This window comes from Aedes aegypti, chromosome 3, assembly GCF_002204515.2.
Source record: "Aedes aegypti strain LVP_AGWG chromosome 3, AaegL5.0 Primary Assembly, whole genome shotgun sequence".
In the NCBI taxonomy this organism is placed as follows: Eukaryota; Metazoa; Arthropoda; class Insecta; order Diptera; family Culicidae; genus Aedes; species Aedes aegypti.
Window position 1 is genome coordinate 296,892,485 of NC_035109.1, and position 26,495 is coordinate 296,918,979.

The 26,495-nt window shown below is 39.4% G+C and overlaps 2 protein-coding genes across 3 annotated transcripts in view; one reads left to right on the forward strand and one right to left on the reverse strand.

Annotated features, from left to right (window-relative positions):
- Positions 1-26,495, forward strand: part of LOC5578236 (apolipoprotein D) — a 146,722-nt gene that overhangs the window by 88,422 nt on the left and 31,805 nt on the right. The window lies entirely within an intron of this gene.
- LOC110679504 (pickpocket protein 28-like) lies at positions 2,744-4,432 on the reverse strand. Its single transcript, XM_021854301.1, has 2 exons — positions 3,192-4,432; positions 2,744-3,127 (listed from the first exon to the last, which is right to left on the reverse strand). Exons 1-2 carry the CDS (start codon positions 4,310-4,312, stop codon positions 2,833-2,835), a joined length of 1,416 nt encoding a protein of 471 aa, XP_021709993.1. The 5' UTR covers positions 4,313-4,432; the 3' UTR covers positions 2,744-2,832.

Below are 26,495 nucleotides of genomic sequence, written 5' to 3' on the forward strand. Positions count from 1 at the left end.
CACATATATTTTTACATCTTATTTTTTGGAAACTGTATGTTTTATATAATAATTACTGGTCATTTATTTTGAGAACACATTGATGAGTTGAACATTGTTTCACTGAACCGTTCAAAATTGAAATAAGTTATTGAATCACTGGGCACGGTAAATGGCTGGGCATGGCGTACCATTGGTACCTCGCATACCTGCAGGAATAAAATAGACCCCTTTGTGTGGTCCTTAGCCTCTTGCCCAGCAGCTCCTATCCCTACCTCCTCGTGGTACTGGCCGGGGTACGCGTAAGGGGGGTTTGGTTATGCTTCTGCTTCTGCAAACCTTGAGCGTCTGTACTCCATGTTAGGAGCGGCTCACAACGGCGTCTGTTCCCCATGTCAGGGGCGGCTGATCATCGTCCGAGTGCCAGAGAAGGACTCTAAGCTAAACTGCGCACTATGGCCCTCCGAATATTTAGGGGGAACGGTCCTCCGGAAATCTAGGGGGTTGGTGTCAGGCCCTGCAAGCCAACCGTAAAAATACATCAGCACATGAACGTCAACGAGAGAATACGGACCGGAACAATCAGCAAAGACCACAGCGACGAAAATAGACTAGCGATTGGAAACTCGGTACGTGGAACTGCAAATCTCTCAACTTCATCGGAAGCACACTCATACTGAAGATCCGCGGTTTAGGCATCGTAACGCTGCAGGAGGTGTGCTGGACAGGCTCGATGGTGCGAACGTTTAGAGGTAATCATACCATCAGAGTTGCGGCTACACACGTGAACTGGGAACAGCTTTTATAATGATGGGTGATATGCAAAGGACAGTCAAAGCAGCTATTAACAACACTGCCGAAAGCATTGTCGGATATGTGGAACGGAGCTCAAGAAACGATTGGTTCGACGGAGGTTTTAGAGAAGAAGAATGCAGCTCAGGCTGCAATTCTGCAGCATGGCACGCGGCAAAACGTGGAACGATGCAGACTGAAGCGGAAACAGCAAACCCGCCCATTCCGGGACAAAAAGCGCCGCCTGGAAGAGGTGGAATGCCAAGAGATGGAGTTGCTGTACCGTTCTCAAGAAACGTGAAAGTTATATCAGCAGCTCAACACATCCCGCAAAGGCTTCGTGCCGCGAACTGAGATGTGCCGGGATTAGGATGGGAGCATCTTGACGGATGGACGCGAGGTGATCGAAAGGTGGAAGCAGCACTACGATGAACACCTGAATGGTGCGGAGAACACAGGCACATAAGGTCAGGACAGCGAAAGCGATGGCTACGTCAGCACAGCGGACAGTGGAAACCAACCAGCTCCCATGATGGGGGAAGTTAAGGATTCCATTCAACAGCTCAAGAACAACAAGGCCGCTGCAAGGATGGTATCGGAGCCGAACTCATCAAGATGGGCTCGGACAGGTTAGCCGCTTGTCTGCATCGGCTGATAGTCAGAATCTGGGAAACGGAACAGCTACCGGAGGAGTGGAAGCAAGGCGTTATATGCCCTATCTACAAAAAGGTCGACAAACTGGAGTGTGAACATTATCGTGCAACCACCATCCTAAACGCCGCCTACAAAGTGCTATCCCAGATTCTCTTCCGTCGTCTATCACCTATAGCAAACGAGTTCGTGGGAAGTTATCAAGCAGGTTTCATCGACGGCAGCTCGACAACGGACCAGATCTTTTCCGTGCGGCAAATTATCCAGAAATGCCGTAAGTACCAGGTCTCTACGCACCACCTGTTCATCAATTTCTAGGCGACATACGACAGTATCGACCGTGCAGAGCTATTGAAGATCATGGACGAGAACAACTTTCCCGGGAAGCTCACAAGATTGATTAGAGGAACGATGGACAGTGTACAAAATTGCGTGAAGATCTCGGGTGAACACTCCAGTTCGTTCGAGTCTCGGCGGGGACTACGACAGGGCGATGGACTTTCGTGCCTGTTGTTCAATATTGCGCTTGAAGGAGACCCAGACTTGACAGTCGAGGTACGATTTTTTTCCGGCCAATTGGGAGAAAATTTGAAACGGTAGCAGATTTGTTCACCTGCCTTAAACGCGAAGCAACAAGGGTTCGGGCTAATGGTAAATGCGTCGAAAACAAAGTACATGCTGGTAGGCGGAACTGAGCGCGACAGGGCCCGTCTAGGAAGCTGTGTCGCGATAGACGGAGATAGCTTCGAGGTGGTGGACAAGTTCGTCTACCTCGGATCCTTGTTGACGGCTGACAACAACGTTAGTCGCGAAATACGAAGGCGCTTCATCAGTGGAAGTCGTGTCAACTATGCTCTACAGAAGAAACTGCGGTCAAGAAAGATTCACCCCCGCACCAAATGCACGATATACAAAACGCTCATAAGACCGGTAGTCCTCTACGGGCATGAGACGTGGACTATGCTTGAGGAGGACTTGCAAGCTCTTGGGGTTTTCGAACGCCGTGCTTAGGACGACCTTTGGCGGCGTGCAGGAGAACGGTGTGTGGCGGCGAAGGATGAACCACGAGCTCGCTCAACTCTACGACGAACCCAGTATCGTAAAGACAGCTTAAGCTGGAAGAATACGCTGGGCAGTGCATGTCGCAAGAATGCCGGACAACAACCCTGTAAAGATGGTGTTCGCTACGAATCCGATCGGATCAAGAAGGCGTGGGGCGCAGCGAGCTAGGTGGATTGACCAGGTGCACCAGGACCTGGAGAGCGTAGGTCGCAGTTGAGGATGGAGAGAAGCGGCCATGAACCGAGTGAATTGGCGAAATGTTGCTGGCGAGGATTTACCAAGCTAATTAATGTAAAACCAAATAAATAAATAAATATTGATTCACTGAGCGGCAATTCTCCAATTTGATCATTTCTCCACTGGCTGTATTTCTTCGCATGCCTTCCCATTCCCGGATACTGTACTTATAACTGGCGGTAGACTATGCACACTACTGACCCTGGATCTATTGATTCTTCTGCTCAAAGGTCTCACGAAGCAAAAGTAAGCAATTTCCACTAAACTCAGCAGACTGGTGCCCGTGAAGAGCCCCAGCAGACCTCCACAGTTAGCAATGAAATCCGTAAATCCATACAGCTCCGATCTGATCATCGCGATGAACTGCGGTTCCTTGAAGAATACGCTGAGAGTTCCCAGGTAGTCTCTGGTAAGTAAATATTGATGTACGATTATCTTTTGTTAATTTACTTATCTAAAGTAATACTCACGCGGATATGCCGTCAATTTTACCACTTCCAAAGCTTTGCTTGAAAATTTCAAAATCGTACTGATACGTTGTGCAAGCTGGCAAACAGTTGCACGCAGCCCTGAAGTCGAAAGCATTCAGTTTTGGTCTTTTAAAATAAGTAAACCGTCGATTTGGATCTTCAGTTTTGACGAAATCCATCTCAGCATGATAGAGGCACGTATAATCGCTTGTTTCACAAACCTCCATCTCTTCCGAGCGCATCATGGAGTATTTTACACAACGGCACATTGCCAGGGTGAAGTTCGATAGACATTCGAGTTCGCAGTTATTCTGTGTGTAGACCAGGAAGTACTTCAGATAGCGCTCATCTTCGAAGAAACATTGGCGTTTCTCCCAAGGATAGTTACGTACTTTGGGACTTGTTTTCACAACCAGCGGCTTGACGGCTATCTGTGTGATGTGATCAAATGGGATCACCACCGAGTTAATCATGTGTGGATAATCCACCGGGGAATGAAAAAGAATTTTGTGACCTCGAATTTGCGAATCGTCGCATTTCTTACTCATGTCGTCTTCGTGGCCAATCAAGGCCAAGTTGAATGCCCTGTACTTTCCAGCTCCCAGTCCTCGAATAGGGATCATGTCCCGGGTGTGCTTTTCAATGTATCCTTCTTCCGGGAACCAGATATCGATAGAATCCCGATCCCTAGGGACTGATCTCTTCCGAATGTTTCGTGGACTTGCAGTGGTTGTAGAAGTGGAATTCTCTTCTTGAGATGCTTTATCGACCCCCAAAAGAGCGTCTACATCAATTACACGTCCATTGTCGTCACATCCGGTACGTAGACCTCTGCCACGAGGGAATATGAAGGGATCATTTTTGGGAAACGACCCCTCTCGTAACATCCGATGTTTGTGCAGCATGTTGAAATTGACGCAAAGGCCCATATCGGTCATGACGTAATGGAACAGATAATCGCATGAGAAATAATCGTTGAAGTCGCATTTCTCAATGAAATTTTCCATGGGAACGGAGATGTTTTCGACAACCGCCGAATAGCTTAACGGGTGTTTTTTGCTCGGCAGATTAGTTTTGTAATATTTGCTGAATTTGAATAAAGTTTCACACATTTGCACCATCGCAAGGAAGTTGTCGGAGCTGTAACGAAAAGATGCAGGTTTCTTGGTAAAATATAGGTCATGCTATGGAAATGACAACAAAAAAAAGTACAAACGTGTAAATAATCATCATGGATTTCAACTAAATTTGGCTCAAATGTCCATTCCCTTGAAATATGTAAAAAAAAACATTTTAATGCGGTTTATGGTGAATATATCTTAAAGCGTAAATTTTTTTTGAATACTTTGTATGAAACTCTTTAAGAACTTTCAAATTTTGCACATTTTTGCTGAAGGCACCAAAGAACTATCTCGATTATTTTTCAAGTTATGAATAATTTTCGTTTAAAAATATATTATTTTCAAAATTTTATCAATCTTTTCAAACAAAATACCTCCTCCCAGTTTTTTCACCATAAACAGAGAAAGAGATAATCTTTCTAATGGTAACAAAAGATTGAAAATCCGTTTGCACCTTTCGGAGATATCGGCATTTGGAAACAACCATTTTTCCTAAGAAAATTTCTGATAACTCTGTAACAATAAGAGATTTTTTTTCCTCTGTGGGGACATGATACCACTGCGACCATTAAGTTGATCTATTGTGGTGTTATCCTCTTTGTTTTTGCCGTACTGTAGAAATATGTTTCTATATGAAGTAACTATCTCCACAGCTATTGGCGTGCATCCCAATCAGGTACTACGTTTCGGATAAAATGTAGTACCTGTTTTGGATGATAGAACTGAATTTCATTAGGCTCTAGCAAGCCTTTATCTAAATATCTACAACGCTTGTGGTATAGTGCAACACACTTGCACAACAAATGTTCAGTGCTTTCGCTTTCTAATTTACAGAAACGACACATATCTTCTGGCAATTTACCTATAATTTTAAGGTAACGTTTGCTGGGGCAGTGGCCTGTTAATAAGCCAGTATAAGTACTTAGATCGTGTTTATTGAGGTTTAACAACCTCTGTGTTTGATAGGCATCTGGTTCAATGAATCGTTTGGACTGACGAGAGTCCATTGCGTTCTTCCAGTTAAGTTTAATTTTTGCCTTCATCCAGCTCTTTAATTGCATTTTCAGAGCACAAGAGGCCATTCCGAAGAACGGTTGAGGCCCTATAAATTGCATGGAAGAATCTTGTTTTGCTAACTGATCAGCTTTTTCATTTCCTTCTATTCCGCAATGGCCAGGAACCCAATATAGATTAACCTTATTACGATAGGACAACTGCTGCAGTAGCTTGGAACACTCCCAAACAAGTCTTGATGTGTAAGTTCTAGACTTCAAAGCGTTCAAGGCTGCTTTGCTATCCGAACAAATACATATATTAGCATTCCGGTAGCGCCTTTTAAGACAAATGTCAGCGCATTCAAGAATGGCATAAATTTCGGCCTGAAAAACTGTTGGCCAACTTCCCAGTGCATAAGATACATTTACTCCTGGGCCAAACACTCCTGACCCTACCATGTTATCTTGTTTTGAACCATCAGTGAAAAAAATTAATGATCCAGATCGGAAAGTTGGTCCTCCTGTGTCCCAATCCTGGCGAGTTACATCAGCAACCCAAAAACGATGATCAAAAAAGTTACGCTTCAACATATAATCTTCGTTCACTAAGTACACTGGACTTATTTTGAAGTGCTTCAATATAGTCATATGTCCTTTTAGTTCACTATCAGCGCTATCTAAGGACCTTCTGACTCTGATAGCACTCTTAACTGCATCCATTTGTATATAGTCATGAAGTGGAAGAAGATTTAACATTGCGTTCAACGCATTTGAAGGGGTGTTTCGTATTGCCCTAGTAATTGAAATAGTAGCAAGCCTTTGTAGTTTATTTAACTTAGCTTGAGTAGCGACTTGTTTGGTTTTTTCCCACCAAAAAATTGATGCGTATGAAATAATGGGTTTAACAATGGCCGAATAGATCCAGCATATCATCTTCGGTTTCAGACCCCATTTTTTACCAAAGGTTCTTTTGCAGCCCCAGAAAGCATTTCTTGCTTTTTCTATCTGTTGTTCTATATGCTTATTCCAAACAAGCTTACAATCTAATACAACACCTACAAATTTGGCACTAAGAGATAAGGATAGTTTAGTATCTCCTATTTTGAGAGCTGAAATGCAGACTTTACGTTTTCTTGTAAACGGTACTATTGTAGTTTTATCAGGATTTATACTTAATCCTTCATTATTGCACCATGCTAAGGTTAAGTTGAGTGCTGTTTGCATTCGTTCGGAAACAGTTTTATCAAATTTTCCGCGGACTATAATAATAATATCATCTGCAAATCCAATTATTTCGAATCCTTGAAGCTTTAGCTTTATAAGTAGGTCATCAACAATCAGAGACCAGAGAAGAGGAGAGAGAACTCCCCCTTGCGGACAGCCTTGAACAGCTGTTACCTTTACAATTGAATCTCCTAGATATGCTGATATTTCCCTTCTAGATAGCATCTCTTCTATCCACTCAATCATTTTTTCAGGGAAATCTCGATTAATCATGGCGTTTTTCATCGATGTAAAACTAGCGTTGTCAAACGCGCCTTCTACATCGAGAAAAGCAGCCAATAGTATCTCCTTAGTGTCAAAAGTTTTTTTAATTCTTGAAACCAGCGAATGTAGAGCTGAAAGTGTCGACTTACCAGTCTGATAAGCGAATTGAGCTCTACTTAATGGCTTATTTTTAAGTATATTTGATTTAATGTACTCATCTATAAGCTTTTCCATTATTTTTAAAAATATTGATGTAAGACTTATTGGCCTAAATGATTTTGGCACTGTTTTATCTTTTTTAAGATTTCGGTATAAACACTACCCGGACTTGCCTCCATTTAGTTGGAAGATATCCCAGAAGAAAGCTAGATTTGAATAGAGTCATTAGAATAGGGATAATAGTTTCCTTGCACTTTTGAAGATGCGCCGGAAAAATCCCATCTAAACCAGGTGTTTTGAAAGATTCGAAAGAATCCAATGCCCATTCAATCTTAGAATATGTAAAAATATCTGCAACCTCTATATTGGATCTATCAGATCCATTTAAAGAGGTACTGATATCTTGATTTCTTGATCGATTTGTTATGGGGATGGATCCAGGAAAATGAGTTTTCACCATTAATTCCAAACTTTCTTGTGTATCTGCAGTGTAGGACCCATCGTCCTTTTTTAACGTACCTAGACCATTATTATGATCCTTAGAAAGAACTTTCCGAAGTCTTGCAGCTTCATGAGAACTTTCTATGCCTTCGCACATGTATCTCCAATTTTTACGCTTTGATCTTCTTATTTCTTTATTATAATTGGTTAAGGCCTCTTTATACAGAGACCAAATTCTTGACAATTTTGCCCGATTGAATTGTTTTCGAGCATTTTTTCGTAGCTTCTCTAACCGGTAGTTCCACCAAGGAACATCTTTACAAGTAGATCGTTCTTTTGCTGGACAGCTTTCATTGTAAGCATTAATGATGGAAGAAGTTAAGCAGTCGGCTGCCTTTTCTAGTTCCAAAGATGAATTTATCGTGCCAGAAATGGATTCCTTTTGGTATTTAAGTCGAGAACAAAATAATTCCCAGTTTGTTTTCCGTGGGTCTCTGAAAGTTTCTCTTAATATATCTTTTGCGCAGAATTCAAATAAAATTTGCTTATGGTCTGATAAAGATATTTCGTCAGATACATGCCAATTGTTTATATTATCTGAGAGTTTTGAACTACAAAGAGTTAAGTCCAATACTTCCTCTCGTATAGCATTGGAAAATGTTGGAGAATTACCCTTATTGCATATATCTATGTCATTCTGAGATACGTAGTCAAAGAGTAACTCACCTCTACTGTTAATTCCTGTGCTGCTCCATATAGTGTGATGCGCATTTGCGTCACATCCGATGATAAATGCTTTGTTTTGTTTTTTGCAGTGAGACACAAAAGCTGCAACTTCCGGAGGAGGTACTTCATCAACATCGCCAGGAAAATAAGCGGATGCGACATACACAATCGTTTTTCCTTTTGCGGTTGGCACCTCTAGGGAAATAGCAGCAATATCTCTTCCGATGAATTCTGAAATTGGTGTGAATTTAACGTTACAGTTGAGTAGAATTGCAGCTCTAGGAGCGAGCTGCGTATTATCATAAATCAACTTACATCCAGTATTTTGTAATCCTAAAATTGTATGGTTTTTTGTCCATGGCTCTTGTAGAAGAGCCACGTCCAGTTTGCCTTTGATAAACGTTTTGCTCAAAATTGCAGAAGCAGCCTTTGCATGATGAAGGTTTTCTTGTATAAATTTTATGCTTCTTTTGGTCATTTCTCTTAAATTATTTGTTTTGATTTGCAGGCAGTTTATCCGCCTCTTTTTTAAGTGTTTGTTTGTAGGATTCTATCTGGCGGTATTCCAAATTGTTGTTCCTTTTTTTAGTATGATCCGGTTGAGAAATAGAGTGTACCACAGTGCTTTTATCATTATTTTTCTCCTTGGAATGTGGAGAGCATTGATTGACGATAGTGGTACTCGTAGTTAGAGTGTAGTGTGCATTGTTTTCAGCACTTTTTAATGTGTTGTCCACCCCTATTGGGCCAGGCTCGCTCATCTCAACGTCTCTAGCACCTTCGAAATGTTGTCTGGATTTACCTGTTTTATCCTTACTTGCTTTTTCTTGATTATCTTCAATAACTTCAGCCTTCGAATTTCTTTTCCTTATATAGGCCACTCCGAATTTGTAGTCTATTATAAACTTGCAGTTTTCCAGAGACTTCATGGAAACGGCATCAACAGTGAAAATGAGTTCCACGTGATGCTGTTTGACCGTATATCTCTTAAGAATCCTCCAAGCATCGACTATTAAGTCTTCATTCTGACTTTCTATAAAAGCTAAGATTTCTTCGTTAGAATCCTGTTCACTGCGTGGAAAGAATCCTACTAATATTTCAGGCCGGGGTATGTCTTTTTCTTCAACTGCAATAAGGCTTGCATTCTCCCATGGTTTGATATTGGAGATTTTAGCCTTTAGCCAGTTGACTGTGTCCTGGTTTTTGCAGATAATGATCATATGCCCTGGTCTGAACAAACAATTGCCGAATTTAGGTTTAATTGGTTCCTTCCTTTGTTCAGCAACTTTTTTTAAGAATAGCATTTTGAATAGTGACCAATTGTTGGGTAGTAAATTCTGTGTTAGGAAAGCCTTCGGGAAGGATGCCAATTCTAGTACAGTTCACTACTTCTGAGAACAATGGTTTATTGAGTCTGTTGTTTCCCTCAGCCTCTTTAGGATCTAACGAGACGCCGCCCTTTGAAGCTTGTTCAAGTCTCTGTTGAACTGAGGACTTTGCTTTAGAAGATTGTCCTCTTACAACTTGACGAGCAAGCTTTTTGGGCGGATTTGTGTCGCTAGATGTAGATTCACTTAGGTCTGCATTTCTGCGACGCTTAGATGGATCGGGTTGCACCACGCGGAATGGGTTTTCCGTTAATATACGAGCATCATTTGGACTATGTCCATGTGCTACGAGGTATTTAAACCTTTTCTTGCCAGCTCCATTGAGACGTTTCTGCTTTTTATCACTTGTAGCTACAGCGGTTGATGGTAGCTTACTGCAACCTTTTTCATCTCCATTGTTAGTAGAGTTAAGTGTAGCGATAGAAGCTTCCATCTGCTTTTCCTCTACAGTATTTTGTAAGGAATCCTTGTTCGATTCCATAATAACAGATGACGATAGTAGAGTGACATTAATCCCATCATCATAGTCATCATCATCTACATACATGTCTTCCCGATCAGGAGTGTTAAGAATTGATGAGGAACAGGGGCTTACTCCCTCCAATGATTCTTTCTCGATTAAGTCATTTTCTCTAGTAAATTCCATTGTACGCCGTACTTGAGCTCTGTAACAGTGAGGAATACTATATGTACTTTAATGTTGCAAAATTTATGTTTAATTGTTTGTCGTACGTATATGTGCATTAATTTTCTTATTTTTATTGTTATTATTATGAAGAACGTTTATTTAGGGAAAAAGAACAAGTTAAAAACGCTGACATAAGAAAAGCAATATGTACAGTAGCAATAAAAAAAAGAAAACAAAAAAAAATAATATAGATAAAATAAATAAATATATTGAAAAAAAACAAAATAAAATAAAAATTAAAATTTAATAAAAAAAATAATTATAATAATAAAAAAAAATAAATATTATAACAAAAAAAAAGTTAATAATTAAATAAGTACACAAATAAAGAAAAAAAAATAGAGAAAAATGATGATAAAATAAAATAAAGATAACACAATAAAAATAAAAATAAATCTGCCACCTCTCTTCATATTGGTAATGCACAGAGAACTCACAACTACACACACATGACAAAGAACATGTTGTCAGCCGTGCATCCACCGGAGAGTTCTAAATATCGTCGCCGACGTTATTTTTTGACAGCTCGGTAACACCCCGGTTTAGACCCGGGCGAGGCACGGTAGCTTTGGTTTTGTTTTATTGCTATAGGTAGTTTTTAAGAAAACTTCCAAGAACAGAGAGAATTCGTGTACGCACAGCACGTTTGTGAAAAAGATGAAACGCACCCGAGAAGAGTTATGCTTTTTTGCGATAAGCAGGGTTGGGAAAAAATCTGAAATTCACTCAACAGTAGTCAAGCAAAGCCAATCACAGTCAGCGAAGACAGTGAAACTCACGCCCATCGCTACTGTAGGCAAAATGCATTGAAAATAGCAAAACACCCGTTGCTAAGGGCAACCCAGAATTACTGTAGAAAAATGTTCTATTTCCCGCTGCATTTCCCGCATTTTGAGCCTTCAATGACACTCATGATTTAGAAAATTCGCGCACCCAACATAGGCTACTTGATGAGATTCACGTTTTTGAACTACTGTACTGGGAGAGCCACGTGATTTTCGCGAAAATTCAAGCCTACTACTATTACCATTCCCAGCACTGCCGATAAGAGCACATTCACATATTTCATAACGCTGAAGAGGGTGGGTGGGTGACTTCAAGTTGTTACAGGACATACAACAATCGGAAAATATTCTTACAAAATGCGTTATGAGGGAGTTGGTGGTTGTTGAAAATTGCCATTTTTAGCGTTATGAAATATGTGAATAAACCCTAACATTTTTCTTTATTTAACGACCCTACTGGGACAGAGCCTGCTACGAGCACTAGCGCGAAAATTTGAATAAATTCAACCAAATCGAAGTTTTGTGAGTTGGAAATGCGCAAAATTTGTGCGCAATCAGTTTTATCTACGGTGTGGGTATTGCGGTTAAAATTTGGATTCGAAAAAATTTAGAACATTTTAAGGAATGAAGTTCCTTGCGATATGCAATTACCTTATCATATTAGGATGTTACACATTACTCCAATAATTCCGTAGAGGAATGTCTCCAGAATTATTAGAAAACGGCAAAAAAAAAAATCTCCCGGTGATTCCAGAGGGAGTTTCTGAAAGATTCACTCAAGGAAATCTTCAGTATTCCACTAACAAATTCACATGGGATCTCTGTAATAATATTAATTTAGGAATTACTCTTCTAGTTATTCTTGTGGAATCTCCAATCGAATTTTCATAACGTTTTTCTTATTGTCCAAGAAACATTCCCAGAGCATACAGGTATTCTCCACAAAATGTTCAAACATTCTTCCAAGCATTCATCAAAAAGATCACTTTCAAGAATATCTCTAGATTTTTTTTAATACTTTTGAAGGATGTTTAGTGGTGGTCTAATTTGGAATATATCATGGTATTACCCAAAACAAACATCTTGGCAAATTTCTATTTAGTTTTTGAATATCCTCCTAGAATTTATTTAAGGATTCCTCCAGAAGTTACTTTAGAGATTCCTTTATAGGATCCTCGTGAAACTCATCAAGGAGTTTATCCAGGGATTCTTCAAAGAATTGCTCCAGGGATTCTAGAAGGAATTTTCCAGGGATTTGTAAAAGAAATCATCCATGAATTCCTTCTGAGATTCCTTCAAGAGTTCCTCCAGGAATTCATCCAGGATTTTCTCCAAGAATGCTTCAAAAAGTTCCTTCAGGAATTCCTCCAAGAGTACCTACATAAATTCCTCCAGAAGTTCCTTCAGGAAGTGCTCCAGAACTTCTTCCAGGAATTCCTCTAGGAGTTCCCCAAGGAAATACTCCAAAATTTCCTCCAGGAGTACCTTCAGGAATTCCTCCAGGAGCTTTTCTATGAATTCCTTCCGGAATTACTCCAGGAAATCCTCCAGGAGTTACTAAGGGGTGTTCTTCAGAAATTCATCCAGACGTTCGTTCATGAATTCTTCCAAGAGTTTTTTTAGGAATTTTCCAGGAGTTCTTTCAGGAATTCTGACCAGAGGCTCTTACGAATTCTTTCAAAAGTTTCTACAGGAATTCCTTCAGAAGTTCCTTCATGAATTATTCCAAGAGTACCTTCAGGAACCTCTCCAGGAGATCTCCAGGAATTCATCACGGAGTTCCTTCAGTAATACCTTCAGGAGTTCATCCAAAAATTCCTAAAAGAGTTTCTTCTGAGATTAGCCCATGAGTTCCTCCAGGTATTTATCCAGGAATTCCTCCAAATTTACTTCCAGGATTTCCTCGAACAATTCCTCCAGGAGATCTTTCATAAAATTCTCCAGGGTTTCCTCCAACAATTCCTCCATGATTTCCTCTAAGAATTCTTCCAAAAGTTCCATCAGTATTTACTACAGAAAAACTTTCAGGAAATCCTCGATGATTTACTTCAGGACATCTTCCACGTATTCCATCAGGAGTTCCTTCAGGAATTCCTTCAAGAGTTCCTGTAGGAAACCCTTCAGGAATTCCTCCAGGAGTTTCCTAGGGAATCCTCCAGGAATTCTTCAGGATTTTTTCCAGAAGTTCTTTCAGGATCTTCGGAAAATCCTTCAGGAATTTCTCCAGATATTCCTTTAAATGTTACTCCAAATAATCCTCCAGGAGTTCCATCGGGAATTCCTTCATGGTTATTTTCAGCGATTCCTCCAGCAGTCAGGAATTTCTTCTGGAGTTTCTTCAGGAATTTTTCCAGGAGTTCCTCTAGGAAACCCTTCAGGGATTCCTCTAAGAATTCCTCAGGATTTTTTTCAGGAGTTTCTTCAGAAAAATCCTCTAGGAGTATCTTCAGGAATCCCTGAGATCATTTAGAAATTGCTCCACGAGACTTTTCAAGATTTCTGCAAGATTTCCTTAATAAATTCCTTCAGGAATTTCACCAAGAGATCCTTCAAGAGTTTCTACAGAAGTATCTCGAAGAATTCCTCCTGGAGTTACGTTCAGAAGATCTTACACGAATTCCTTCTGGAATTCTTCCAAGAGTTTCTTCAGTAATCCCTCCAGGAGTGTCTCCAAGAATTCATCCAGGAATTCCTTCAGTAACACCTCCTGGAGTTCCTCCATGAATTCCTCTTGGAGTTTCTCCTGGGATTACTCCAGTGGTTCCTCCAGGTTTTTCTCCATGAGTTCCTCCGAATATTCCTCTAGGTGTTCATTCAGGAATTTCTCCAGGAGTTGCTTTAGGATTTTCTTTAGGAATTTCTTCAAGAGTTTCTTCAGGAATACCCTCCAGGATTTAATTCCGGACTTCCACCAGGAGTTCATTCTGGAATACCTCCAGGACCTCTTCCAGGAATTGCTTCAGAAGTTCTTTCAGAAATTCATCCAGGAGTTACTTCAGGAACTACTCCAGAAATTGCTTAACGAGTTCCTTTAGGATTTCCTCCAGGAGTTCCTGCAGGAATTCTTCCGAAAGTTCCTTCAGAAATTCCTCTAGGTGTTCATCCGGTAATACCTCCAAGACTTCCTTGAGGAATTCCTCCAGGAGTTCCTACAAAAATAAAAAGTAAGAGGTTGTTTCCGAGATACGACCGCCAAGTTGACGTTGGATAACGTTAGCTTCTTCTATTTGCTGGCTTGAGACAGTCACAAACTTATGAAACATTTCTTTTGCTAAAAATCCAATTAATTTTCACACTATTTGTTGCATGTCAATTCTGATTTATTATAGACATTGTGTGTTATTATTTTGTGTTAATACAAAATAATCACTTTACATGTATTCAGAAGCTTGGGAGATTATATTGAAGAATTGTTTTTCAAATGTATTAATTCAAAATAACTCTTTTCATTGATTTTGTGGCCCTGAAAAGGGGAAATTAGGGAATATTACACAATCAACTCTTTAAAACACATTTGTTGGCTCTCAAAAGGGCCGATTGATGAATTGTTGAATTTGCGTAACACGGACACATTTTGACGGCGCACTGGTTTCAATCCTCGCCCGATGAGATTTGCGGTGCGGATGACGATGTGCGCTTCAACAAGCGGCTTTGGTCGATTTTCTTCAGCCATCTCGTACAACAGCTTGCCTCTGGTGGCGAGGAGCTGAGCAGGTTTGGAGGAGCTCTTACCAGCTCGAAAGCGAAAACAGAATGAAACCAGATTCAACGAAGGAGGAATGCTTTATACCCTTAGAATAGCAGATGATGCTCCTCCTTTCATATTCTTCGTTTTCTTATCTGGGAAATAGGCTATATGAAACTGATGTCTGGGTAAGGGATGTACAGATTAGCATTATGCTGTTATTGCAACCCGACGGCACTGCAGCAGCATCCTCGGAAACAGCTTCAAATTGCCGTATTGTCAATTATTCGTAATAAATCAATTATTGTATGATGCTATGAGATGAATTAAGAGATTATAGCAAGTATGTGGTAAACACATTAGGGAATATTATACAAATAACTCTTTAAAACACATTTGTTGGCTCTCAAAAGGGCCGATTGAGTTGTTGAATTTGCGTAACACGGACATATTTTGACGGTGCACTGGTTTCAATCCTCCTCGCCCGATGAGATTAGCGGTGCGGATGACGATGTGCGCTTCAACAAGCGGCTTTGGTCGATTTTCTTCAGCCATCTCGAACAAATTAGGGAATATTACACGGACGGTGACGGCTGTGCCGCTCGATCTAATGAACCAGAATGACCGCGCTAGCCTCCCGCATGGCAATGACAGCGGAGCACTGGCTGGTAGCGACGATTTCTGGCCGAAAACGATTATGCTGGCTGGTGCACTCAAATGAGCGGCTTCAGTTGCTGCGGCTCCGAAATGCGTGGTTCTTCGGTTCTAATGCGTGTTGTATTCGCGTCCTATTGAAAACTGAACTGAGGACGCGAATGACTCTCGAAATTTGCTCGCCGACCGTGTTCACAGTCTGACGGCAAAAAGAAGAATGAGGGAAGAAGCAGGGTGCGGTGCGCTTTTATAGTGGGAAGCGGAACCGAAAAATGTGCTTGAACGTGATTGGTTAGATAAGAAAGGGGTCAACGTTTTACGATATTTCAATAGTTTGTTGCTAATAATCAATAGTGTCCTCCATTTGGATCGACGCGTAGATAAATTTCCAATCGATTCATGGATAAATATTGAAAATCTATCGATAAATGACTGAGTTATTAGCGGTCAAAACCTGACCATTTTTCGTTACATGCTCAATTTTTCGTTTTTCTGAATTGTACCCCCATATGTTGCCGTAAGACGTTATCCAACGTCAAAAAAAATATCCTTCAGGAATTCTTCCAAGAGTATCTCCAGGAATTCATCCATTTCCTCAAGGAATTCCCTAAGAAGTTCCTTCAGGGTTTTTTTTCCAAGAGTTCCTTCAGGAGTATTTCCAAGAATTCATGCAGGAGTTCCTTCAGTAATACCTCCAAAAATTCTTTCAGGAATTGCTCTAAGAGTTGCTTCAGGAAATCCTCCTGGAGTACGTTCGGAAATTCCTCCATAAGTTTCTCCAGGTATTCTTTTAAATATAACTTCAAATATTCATCCAGAAGTTCTTTTGGGAATTCCTTCAGGGTTATTTTTCTTCAGGAGATCCTTAAGAAATTCCTTCAGAAGTTCCTCCAGGAGTTTCTCCAGCGATTCCTCCAAGAGCTTCTAGAGAGATTCTTAAAGGGGTTCCACTGGAGATCCCTTAGCAGTTCTTCCAGGAATTTTTTCTTGTATCCCTTAAAGGATTCCTTCGGGATCCTCCAGAGATTTTATTTTACGGATTCCTCCAGCAGTTAGAAAAAAATAGAAAAGTTCCTTTAGGGATTTCTCCTGAAGTTTCTTCAGGAATTATTCCAGGAATGCCTCCAGGAGTTCTTTCAAGAATTCCTCTCAGCATTCTTCCTGAAGTTTTTTCAGAGATTCCTCTAGGAGATCCTTCAGGGATTTCATCAGGATTTGTTCAGGGATTCCTCCAAGAGTTTCTTCATGAATAAGTGAAATAAGTGGAAAAATTCCTAAACGAATAACAGAAAAATCCCCAAAAGGAAATCTTTTGGGAACTCGTGATGAGATTTTTGGAAGAATTAATTAATTAATTCAAAAATTACATAATGCGCTAGAAGGAGGGGGAGTAGGCTCAAACGTTGCGGCTCAAACACAAAAGTTTTTCATACAAAGACCGCTGCGGAGGGGGAATGATCGAACACGATTCTTTTGATTTGTTCTTATTGCGTATCAATTCTACACGCGGTGATCTATAGACTATAGAAATTCAAACATTTTGCCTTAAGAAAGATGGAATGATTATTGCAATACGAAAGCTTTGTGTATCGTTTTAGAATCACCCCACATCAAGAAGTCGATAGACGAGGAGAGTGCGCACGAGCCTATCGATCGCAAGGTTCTTGGTTCGATTCCAGGTCAGGCATCAAAATTATCAGATAGACGATGATAGACAACTGACACTTATTAGTTCAGCCAGATGATACTATCACTTCTTGTCTATCCTGATAGTATCATTGAGAGAATGGTTTCTATCAGAGATAGAGGATAGAGTGAAAGTATCCCTATCTCAAAAAATTCTCATGATGATACTATCAGTACAACATCTCTCAAATAACAACTATAACTAGGTTCTATCTTTATCAATTGATAATATTATAGAATAAAAATTGTTGGACGATGGGTAAGGAAAATCAACTAAATTCCATATTTGGCAATCCAAGGTGGCGGCTTCAAAAGTGTAAGAATTGTTGTAAACCCATGCAATATGGGTATTTTAGGAACGGGCACGATGAGAATATGACGGAAATCGATATCCGACGCCATTTTGAAATCCAAGTTGGCGACCTCCGATTTGGTAAACTCATTTAAAACTCATGCAATACAGGTATGTTCCGTTTTTGTCACGTTCCGATTTGTTTCACAATGTATTCCATTTTTATAAACACAATGAAAATTTTTATTTTTTGGGATGTTTAGAAAGTAAACTAAAGACTTATTTTGAAGCAAGCCTAATGCTTTTCAAATGCCTCAGGGTTGAATTTTCGACATTATGGTAGTATTTATCACTTGTAACGTAGGTTTTAATTCCTATACAGGTCGGACTCGATTATCCGGAGTATCGATTGTTTTTTCACTCCGGATAATCGAATCACTAAAAAAAACTCGCGATGAAAGAACTTAAATATTTTTCTCTTTCGTTATTATATTTGTATGATGCAGTGGCGTATCAAGAAATTATTTCTAGGAACATTAGGGCTCCTGAGATGAAAATATTTTTTTTCGACCAGCATACAGAAAAAAAAACCTTTTTTTTCAAACCCCCTATTCCTACCTACGTCCAAAACTGTCAAAACATTAATATTGTATATTGCAATAATAAATTATCTCAAATTTATGCATAACAGCTGAAAAATAAGAAGATCAAAAAACTTATTCCGGATAATCGAGTCCGACCTGTACCGTTCAATGAGGGGTGCCTTCTTCTCGCCTGCTATCCAAACAGTCCTAGAATGTTCAAGCTTGACTAGGGCTGCTAGACAAGATCGATACATCTTTTTACAGTCGAGACTTATTCTGGCCATGCCCTAGCAACAGCTAGGGATTTTAATTACAGCCATAGCTCTTTATAACGTAACTCGATATAACGTAACTTTGTTTGGCTCCCATTTATTTTTTTCCATTTTTTATTTTTATCAAAAACATGATTTATGATTTCCGTCATCCCCTCATCGTGCCCGTTCCGAAAATACCCATATTGCATGAGGTTTCAATGATTTTACCACACCAGAGGCCGCCATTTTGGATTTCAAAATGGCGTCGGACATCGATTTCCGTCATCCCCTCGTCCCGTTCCGAAAATATCCATGAAAACATACCTTGAGTTATTTCTATTAGCTTTTTCCCATTATTCGCATGATTTTGGTTTCGGTTTTTGTATCGATGAAAGGATAGATAGAGATAGCTATAGAATTTTGCAGATAGTATATTTTTCCCCACAGATAGATGATAAAGATATGCTTGATCGTGACGTGATAATAGTAAATGAGAGGGATAAATTTCCTGTCCAGGTTGCCGTGAAATATATTTTTGTTTTCAAATTTATGAATTTCAATCCTTTTTCTTGTGGCGAATTTTCATAAGGGTTTCCTATGTTTATCGATAGTTCAACTTCCTGAGTGTACACTGAAACAAGCGTTGAAGTAATAAGAACCATGAACGAGTTTTTAAATTTACTATTCCAACTACGATTGAGCTATCATGATAGCTTTTTATTTGCGTTTTGTTCCCTCTCCATTCAACCGTATCGATAGCCGTGCGGTAAGCGTTCGCGCTTGACAATCGCCAGATCCCCGGTTTGATTCTGATCTGCTGCAGGTTATTAACCATGATATAGTAATTTTTACTGTTCAATTGGTGCCATGGTAAAATTGATTGCACAAAATATTCGAAATAAATGTGAATTTAGTCTGCACAAATCAAGTGGCGTTGTGTATTTAATTTAACCCTCTGATATAGTATTTTCAACCGCTTCGCTGTTCTCAGTGTAGTTTGTGTGGCCCAATGTCACCCCCTCGAAGGGGTGAATTTGGGCCAATTGTACGTCTCCAATTTAAAGGAAAATAATCAAATTTCAATTATTTGTTCAGAATTTGCAATGTATTCTCATATTTAGCCGAGCACATCAAGTCAAATTGCGAAATATGTTCAAAATTAAATGAGGACTTACGCATTTTTGGCCAAATCTCACCCCCAACGACGGTACTTGCACATTTGTTTTCAAATTTATTTTAAATCGAAAGGTAAATAATTCCACCGTGAATTGAACTATTCGCTGACACGCTGAATGGCTCGATATGTTTGTGGTCTGTAAAGGTTGCTGCTCTTGAACGCTCTATCATCAAGAGAATGAATGATAACATTATCAGTGCGCATCGTACCTTCGTGCTGTGCGTACACGAATTCTCTCTGCTCTTGGAAGTTTTCTTAAAAACTACCTAAAGCAATAAAACAGTACTTTTCAGTGCTACACAAACAGTACTTTTCAGTACTATTTTTTTCTACTATTGATCCCTTTACGATCCTTGTTTGGACCCGTGCCTTCGATTTTTCGTTGGACCCGTTGGCGAAAGCTAGCGGTGGTAATCCTTCTTGGACACCGTCTAGGGAAAAAACCTCTCGAAGGTCACGTCTTTCTCGTTTATTAACTAAACATGGTATCAACAACTAACAAAAGGAAGGGTGAATCTCTGAATTCACTACTTCCTTCCAAAAAAGTGGGTTTTAAAACTGTCACTACACGTGGCAAGAATGGAAGAAAGGACGCTTCCCCGGAATGCGAACTTTCTTCCAAGGGTGAAATGCATAATTGTATCGAAATGAGCAATCAGTTCGATGCTCTAGACAAATTTTCCGAACACCAAATCGAAGCAGCCTCTAGCCCAGGCTCTTTGATTCAAGTGAGGAAGCAAAGAGTGCCGCCTATCGTGGTCAGTTGTTCCGAATTTGGGGGATTTAGGCAGAAGATCTTGAACTCTATTAGGGGAATCAAGGTCTCCTTCCAAATCGCGAAGAAAGGAGACTGTCGCGTTTTGCCGGAAACTATTAAAGATCGTGAACTTCTTCTCAGACATCTTGAAGAGAGAAGCACAAATGTTTGTTCAAAGTTGTCTTGAAAGGTCTCTCAAGTGACTATAAGTAACCTGAAGAGATCAAAAATGGAATAAATGATTTACTTGGATTTTCCCCAGTCCAAGTAATCATTATGAAAAAGAGAACCCAATCTGGCATTGTTCGGAAAGGGCTTTCTCAAGAATTTTATTTAGTTCACTTTAACAAAAAAGAACTAAATAATATTAAAGCTTTAGAAAAAGCTAGACTTATGTTCGATCTCCGTGTGACGTGGGAACATTTCCAGAAACCTGGAGGAAATTACCAGAGCCCCACTCAGTGCCGTCGGTGCCAAAAGTGGGGTCATGGTACAAAAAATTGTCGCATGGATGCTAAATGCATGATTTGCGGAGGTTCTTCTTACGCTAAGGACGACTGTCCTGTGAAATAAGATACCAGAAAGTTTGAATGCGCCAATTGCAAGGGCCCTCACAAAGCTAACTTTTGGGAATGCCCTTCACGCAAAAAAGTCGTTGAGGTTCGTGCCAGGCAGATGAAAGATAATATCCGTTACGATAACGATCGTTTCCGGAATTTGCCTGGTAGAGTATCGAACAATGCTCATTTTTTAGTTAACGATCGCTTGATTAGGAATCATACCCACCAGGAAGATCATAATCATGCTCATTCACAAACTAATTTTAATTTTAAGCCGTTTGAATCTTTCAATTTCGAATGTATCTACCCACGGTAAATCCTTTGCCGATATCGTAGCAGGTAATTTGAACTCTTCCCCTATTCGTTCCATGAGTACCCATTCTACTTGTTTCAAATCAAATGGAAAAAACCCTACCGCCACAGGTTACTCCTACCCCGCTTCCTCGTCTACCGAAAATTCCAATGGGAAATCATCAGATGATATGTCTGCCACTGATTTTAATTTTCTAACTGAACAATTGAATCTAATGATTGATGCAATGTTCAAAGCCACCACTATGACTGAAGCAGTCCAAGTAGGTGTAAAATTTACAAATCAAATTGTTATTGGATTACGTTTTTCTAATGGATCCAAATAATCATTTAAATATTTTAAATTGGAATGCTCGTTCTCTGATTGGTAAAGAGGACGAGCTGTTTAATTTTCTTACAGCTAATAACGTGCATATAGCAGTTATTACCGAAACTTATTTAAAACCTGGATCCAAATTTAAAAAAGATCCTAACTTTTTTGTTTATCGTAATGATCGACTTGATGGGGCATGTGGGGGAGTTGCAATCATCATTCATAGGCGTATAAAACATCAACTGTTTTCGTCATTTGAAACTAAAGTTTTTGAAACATTAGGTGTTTCTGTTGAAACACAGTTTGGTAAATATACTTTCATAGCTGCCTATTTGCCTTTTCAATGCTCTGGACAACAAGTTAATTTTCTCCAAACTGACTTGCGAAAATTGACTCGCAATAAGTCAAAATTTTTGTCATTGGTGACTTTAATGCCAAACATCGGTCAAGGAATAATTCTCAAAGTAATTCCAACGGCAGAATTTTATTTGATGAGTGCTCTTCAGGATATTTCTCAATTCAATACCCTGATAGCCCTACATGTTTTTCCTCTTCTAGAAATCCATCTACGATTGATTTGGTCTTAACCGACTCTAGTCATCTTTGTAGCCAACTGATTACTCATGCTGATTTTGATTCTGATCATGTCCCTGTTACATTTCAAATATCGCATGAAGCGATTCTCAATCCTATCAGCTCCACTTTCAATTATTTACGAGCCGACTAGAATATATATGAAACGTATATTGACTCTAATCTTGATGTTAACATTTCTTTAGAAAATAAAATTGATATTGACAATGCTCTTGAAACTTTAACAAATTCCATTGTTGAAGCCAGGAACATTGCAATTCCAAAATGTGAAGTAAAATTTGAATCTGTGATTATAGACGATGATCTTAAACTCTTGATCCGTCTTAAAAACGTGAGGAGAAGGCAATTTCAGCGCACTCGTGATCCTGCTATGAAAATTATATGGCAGGATTTGCAGAAAGAAATCAAGAAACGTTTTGCAGATTTAAGAAACAAAAATTTTGAAAATAAAATTTCTCAATTGGACCCTGGCTCTAAGCCCTTTTGGAAATTATCTAAAATCTTGAAAAAACCTCATTGAAAGAGGAATACAAATTATTACTAACTTATTGCGAAAAAGTTCAAAAACTTGCTATGCAGTTTGAAAGTGCGCAAAATTTTTATTTAGGACTTACTAGTCCAATTGAAAATCAAGTTACTCAGGAGTTCGAAAATATTCTCAATCAAGAGAACGTTTTCGAAAATGCCTGGGAGACTGATTTGGAAGAAGTGAGAACTATTATTAAAAAATTCAAAAACATGAAAGCTCCTGGCGATGATGGAATTTTCTACATCCTCATCAAGAAACTTCCAGAAAGTAGCTTATCATTTTTAGTTGATATATTTAACAAATGTTTTCAATTAGCATATTTTCCTGACAAATGGAAAAATGCTAAGGTTGTTCCAATTTTAAAACCAGACAAAAATCCTGCAGAAGCTTCTAGCTATCGTCCAATCAGTTTGCTTTCCTCCATTAGTAAACTTTTTGAAATGGTTATTTTGAACAGAATGATGGCCCACATCAACGAAAATTCAATTTTTGCCAATGAACAGTTCGGATTCCGCCATGGACATTCGACCACTCATCAACTTTTACGTGCAACAAATTTGATCCGTTCCAACAAATCTGAAGGCTACTCTACTGGTCTTGCTCTTCTAGACATAGAAAAAGCATTCGACAGTGTTTGGCATGAAGGTTTGATTGTAAAATTGAAAAACTTTAATTTTCCAATATACATTGTTAGAGTAATTCAAAGTTATCTGTCAAATCGTACACTTCAGGTTAATTATCAGAACTCCAGATCTGAAAGACTTCCTGTAAGAGCTGGTGTTCCCCAAGGCAGCATTTTGGGACCAATATTATACAATATTTTCACATCTGACTTACCTGAGTTACCTCAGGGATGTCAAAAATCTTTGTTTGCGGATGACACAGGCCTCTCTGCCAAAGGACGAAGCCTGCGTGTCATCTGTAGTCGATTGCAAAAAAGTTTGGATATTTTTTCTTCATACTTGCAAAAATGGAAGATTTCTCCTAATGCTTCCAAAACTCAACTAATAATATTCCCACATAAACCAAAAGCTCTTTATTTGAAACCTTCAAGTAGACATGTTGTCACGATGAGAGGGGTTCCAATAAATTGGTCAGATGAAGTTAAGTATCTAGGGCTCATGCTAGATAAGAATTTAACTTTCAAAATTCACATTGAGGGCATTCAATCCAAATGTAACAAATATGTGAAATGTCTCTATCCCCTTATTAATAGAAAATCAAAACTTTGTCTTAAGAACAAGCTTTTGATATTCAAGCAAATTTTCAGGCCAGCCATGTTGTATGCTGTACCAATATGGACTAGCTGTTGTAATACTAGGAAGAAAGCTCTGCAGAGAATTCAAAATAAAATTTTGAAAATGATTCTGAGGCTTCCTCCCTGGTATAGTACCAATGAGTTACATAGAATATCCAATTTTGAAACATTGGAACAAATGTCAAATCAAATGATCAATAATGTCAGGCAAAAATCGTTACAATCTTCTATTGCCACGATTAATGCGTTATATGTTTAGGTTAATATTCTCAGCGTATGAGAAAATCAGAATAGGCCCTTCACAAATCGATTCACTAAGGACTTGACACAAAAACATCATCCTCTGACTGCCTGTAGAACAACAGGAGTGTTGCCAAAATAGTTCAACTATTAAAAGACGTATATTTTATTTGTTTCTCAGTATATTGAAGATTATGCACTACAATCGTCAAATAAGAAAGTATTAAAAGACTCAATTGTTACCAATGCATGCTTTGTTGCCTAATTCTAATAAATTAATTAGTCATGTTCGTTTTTTTCTGTGAGTTTAAATCGAGAATAATTAATACACCGCAATTAAATATGGTTTTTTGGCAACCTGGTCCCGTAATAAAATGTGATTGCCGAGGAAATCGAAGTGCATTAATTTTAATTTGTGATTTAAAGCCTACAAATTAAGTACTTTCAAATGCTTTATATACAAATCAATAGTTCATTAGTGCATATATGCACTTATAAGTGATCGGTGCGTAGCTTTTGTGAAAAAATTGGCATTGGAGCAGAGAATTGGACCTTTCAAAGTGGTGAGTTTTTGTAAGCTGTTTTTGTGTTGTTTTATTCGGCAGCTCACGAATGACGATAATTTCGTAAGCATTTATTTCATTTAGTGATTAAACCCATGTTATAAAATATGTTTGTGAAAGCTGTGATTTACATGGAAGATTATAGTTTAAGGAATCTGTTGAGTACATTGAAGTTAACTCTTGTTCCGTAGATAAATTTGAAAAAGGACGATAAGTTAGTGTAGGTATCAAAATCCACAATATCTTACGCATTGGCATATGATCTGTTGCTGTTCAGCTTCTTAATTTCCTTTCCGAAATTGTACAGCGACTTGGGCACTTTCCCCGGTGGGCAGATGGTAAACGATGGAAACGGAATCTCCGTAACCGGAATTGGTTGATTCTCAAAGTTCATCACTATTGGCGCTAGGATCCACTTTTGCCACGTGCTCCATATTAATACTACACAGCCACTCACCGAAACCACGAACATCACAATCCACCAAAACTTTTCACAAATGGTTCGTTCCGGATCGCTGAAGTAACGCACTCCATGGACCGAACTTGTGGAACAATATTCGCCAAAAATCGTCCTAGAGTGTGGCTTCGCATTACTCCTCCTAAAGCAACGCATCCTTTCGGTGGTAGAGGACTGAATGAGTGTGAACCGGCTTGACTGGAAATGGAATAAATGTGGTGATATTTGATAATTATCGCAAACTTAACGTACGGGCTTGGCTGGAGGACGGATTAAGTGATGGCTTTTTAGAGTTTTGAGTTTTGAGCTTTTGAGTGCCCGATGGGATGGGTTGGTTAATGTGATAAATTTTAATTAACCCTAAGTAGATTATACTGAATACTAGTTTTCCTGGTCTGGTTAATTTCTTATAGCCACGCGATACACGCTATTTGACAATGCCTAGGGCAGCGGCCATTAATTACGTAACGCTAAAATTGGAAATTTTTGACCCCCTCCCCCCCCCTTCGTAACGCTTTTTGTATGAAAAATTTCAAATTTTTGTATGAGTCGTAACGCTAGAACCTACCCCTTCCCCTAGAGCGTTACGTAATTTGTGGATGCCGCCTAGTAGAATATGAAATGCCTTCTTCATCGCATGTGTCACACGCCGAACATTATTTCGGAAACCCTCTGAACGTTGAAGAACATTACCAAAAGCTTATTCACGGTAATAACATTGATTTGCTAGTCCTGTAGGTGAATTCCGGCGCACATTTTCTTCGAAGAGAAGAAATTTTCTTCCATAATCCACCAGCAAGAAAATTTTCTTTTCTTCGAAGAAAATACGCGCCGGAATTCGCCTACTGGAAAACCGTTTTGATCCGTTTCAACCACATTTTTTCTCATCTCGTACGGGTCAGCGATTTAATCCCTCCCATTTCACTTGATGAAACGAAACGCTAAAACGCTTGATATCCACCCACCACGACTAGCGGAACGGATAATATCTAGCTGCACCTTCATGGAAGGATGATATTTGCACTGGCGCGTTCTCAACGGTAAGGTGCTAAAGTGCAATTTAGCGATATTGCATCTGTGCGCGCTCTGCTGGAGGCTGAATGCTGGAGCTGGTCCTCGCCAGGTGGCGACAATCCGCCGCATTATGATTATAATCCGAGTGTACCTAGAACGTAAAGCAGCTTTTTTCCATGCTTCTAGCTATGCTGGTATAACGCTGACAGAAGCCAGGACTGTTTGTAATTTGAATACGGTCCAAGTGATGGGTGGAACAGCGTGAGTGAAAGCACTTTGGACTGGTTCGCAGAGATAGTGGTGCAATTGCTTTTAGGGTGAAATAGTTTGAAATGGAAACTACGGATAAAAAACAATGTTTTGCAATAAATCGCTTTTTTTATCCAAAGTCATCTGTTAGATCGTATACTTCATGTTGATTGTCTAAAAGACTGTAAGAGCTTGTGTTCCTCAAGGCAGCATTTTGGGGCCCGTGCTATACAATATTTTCACATCTGATTTACCTGAGTTACCTCAGGGATGTCAAAAATCTTTGTTTGCGGATGCTTAAAGACGAAGCCTGCGTGTCATCTGTAGAAGATTGC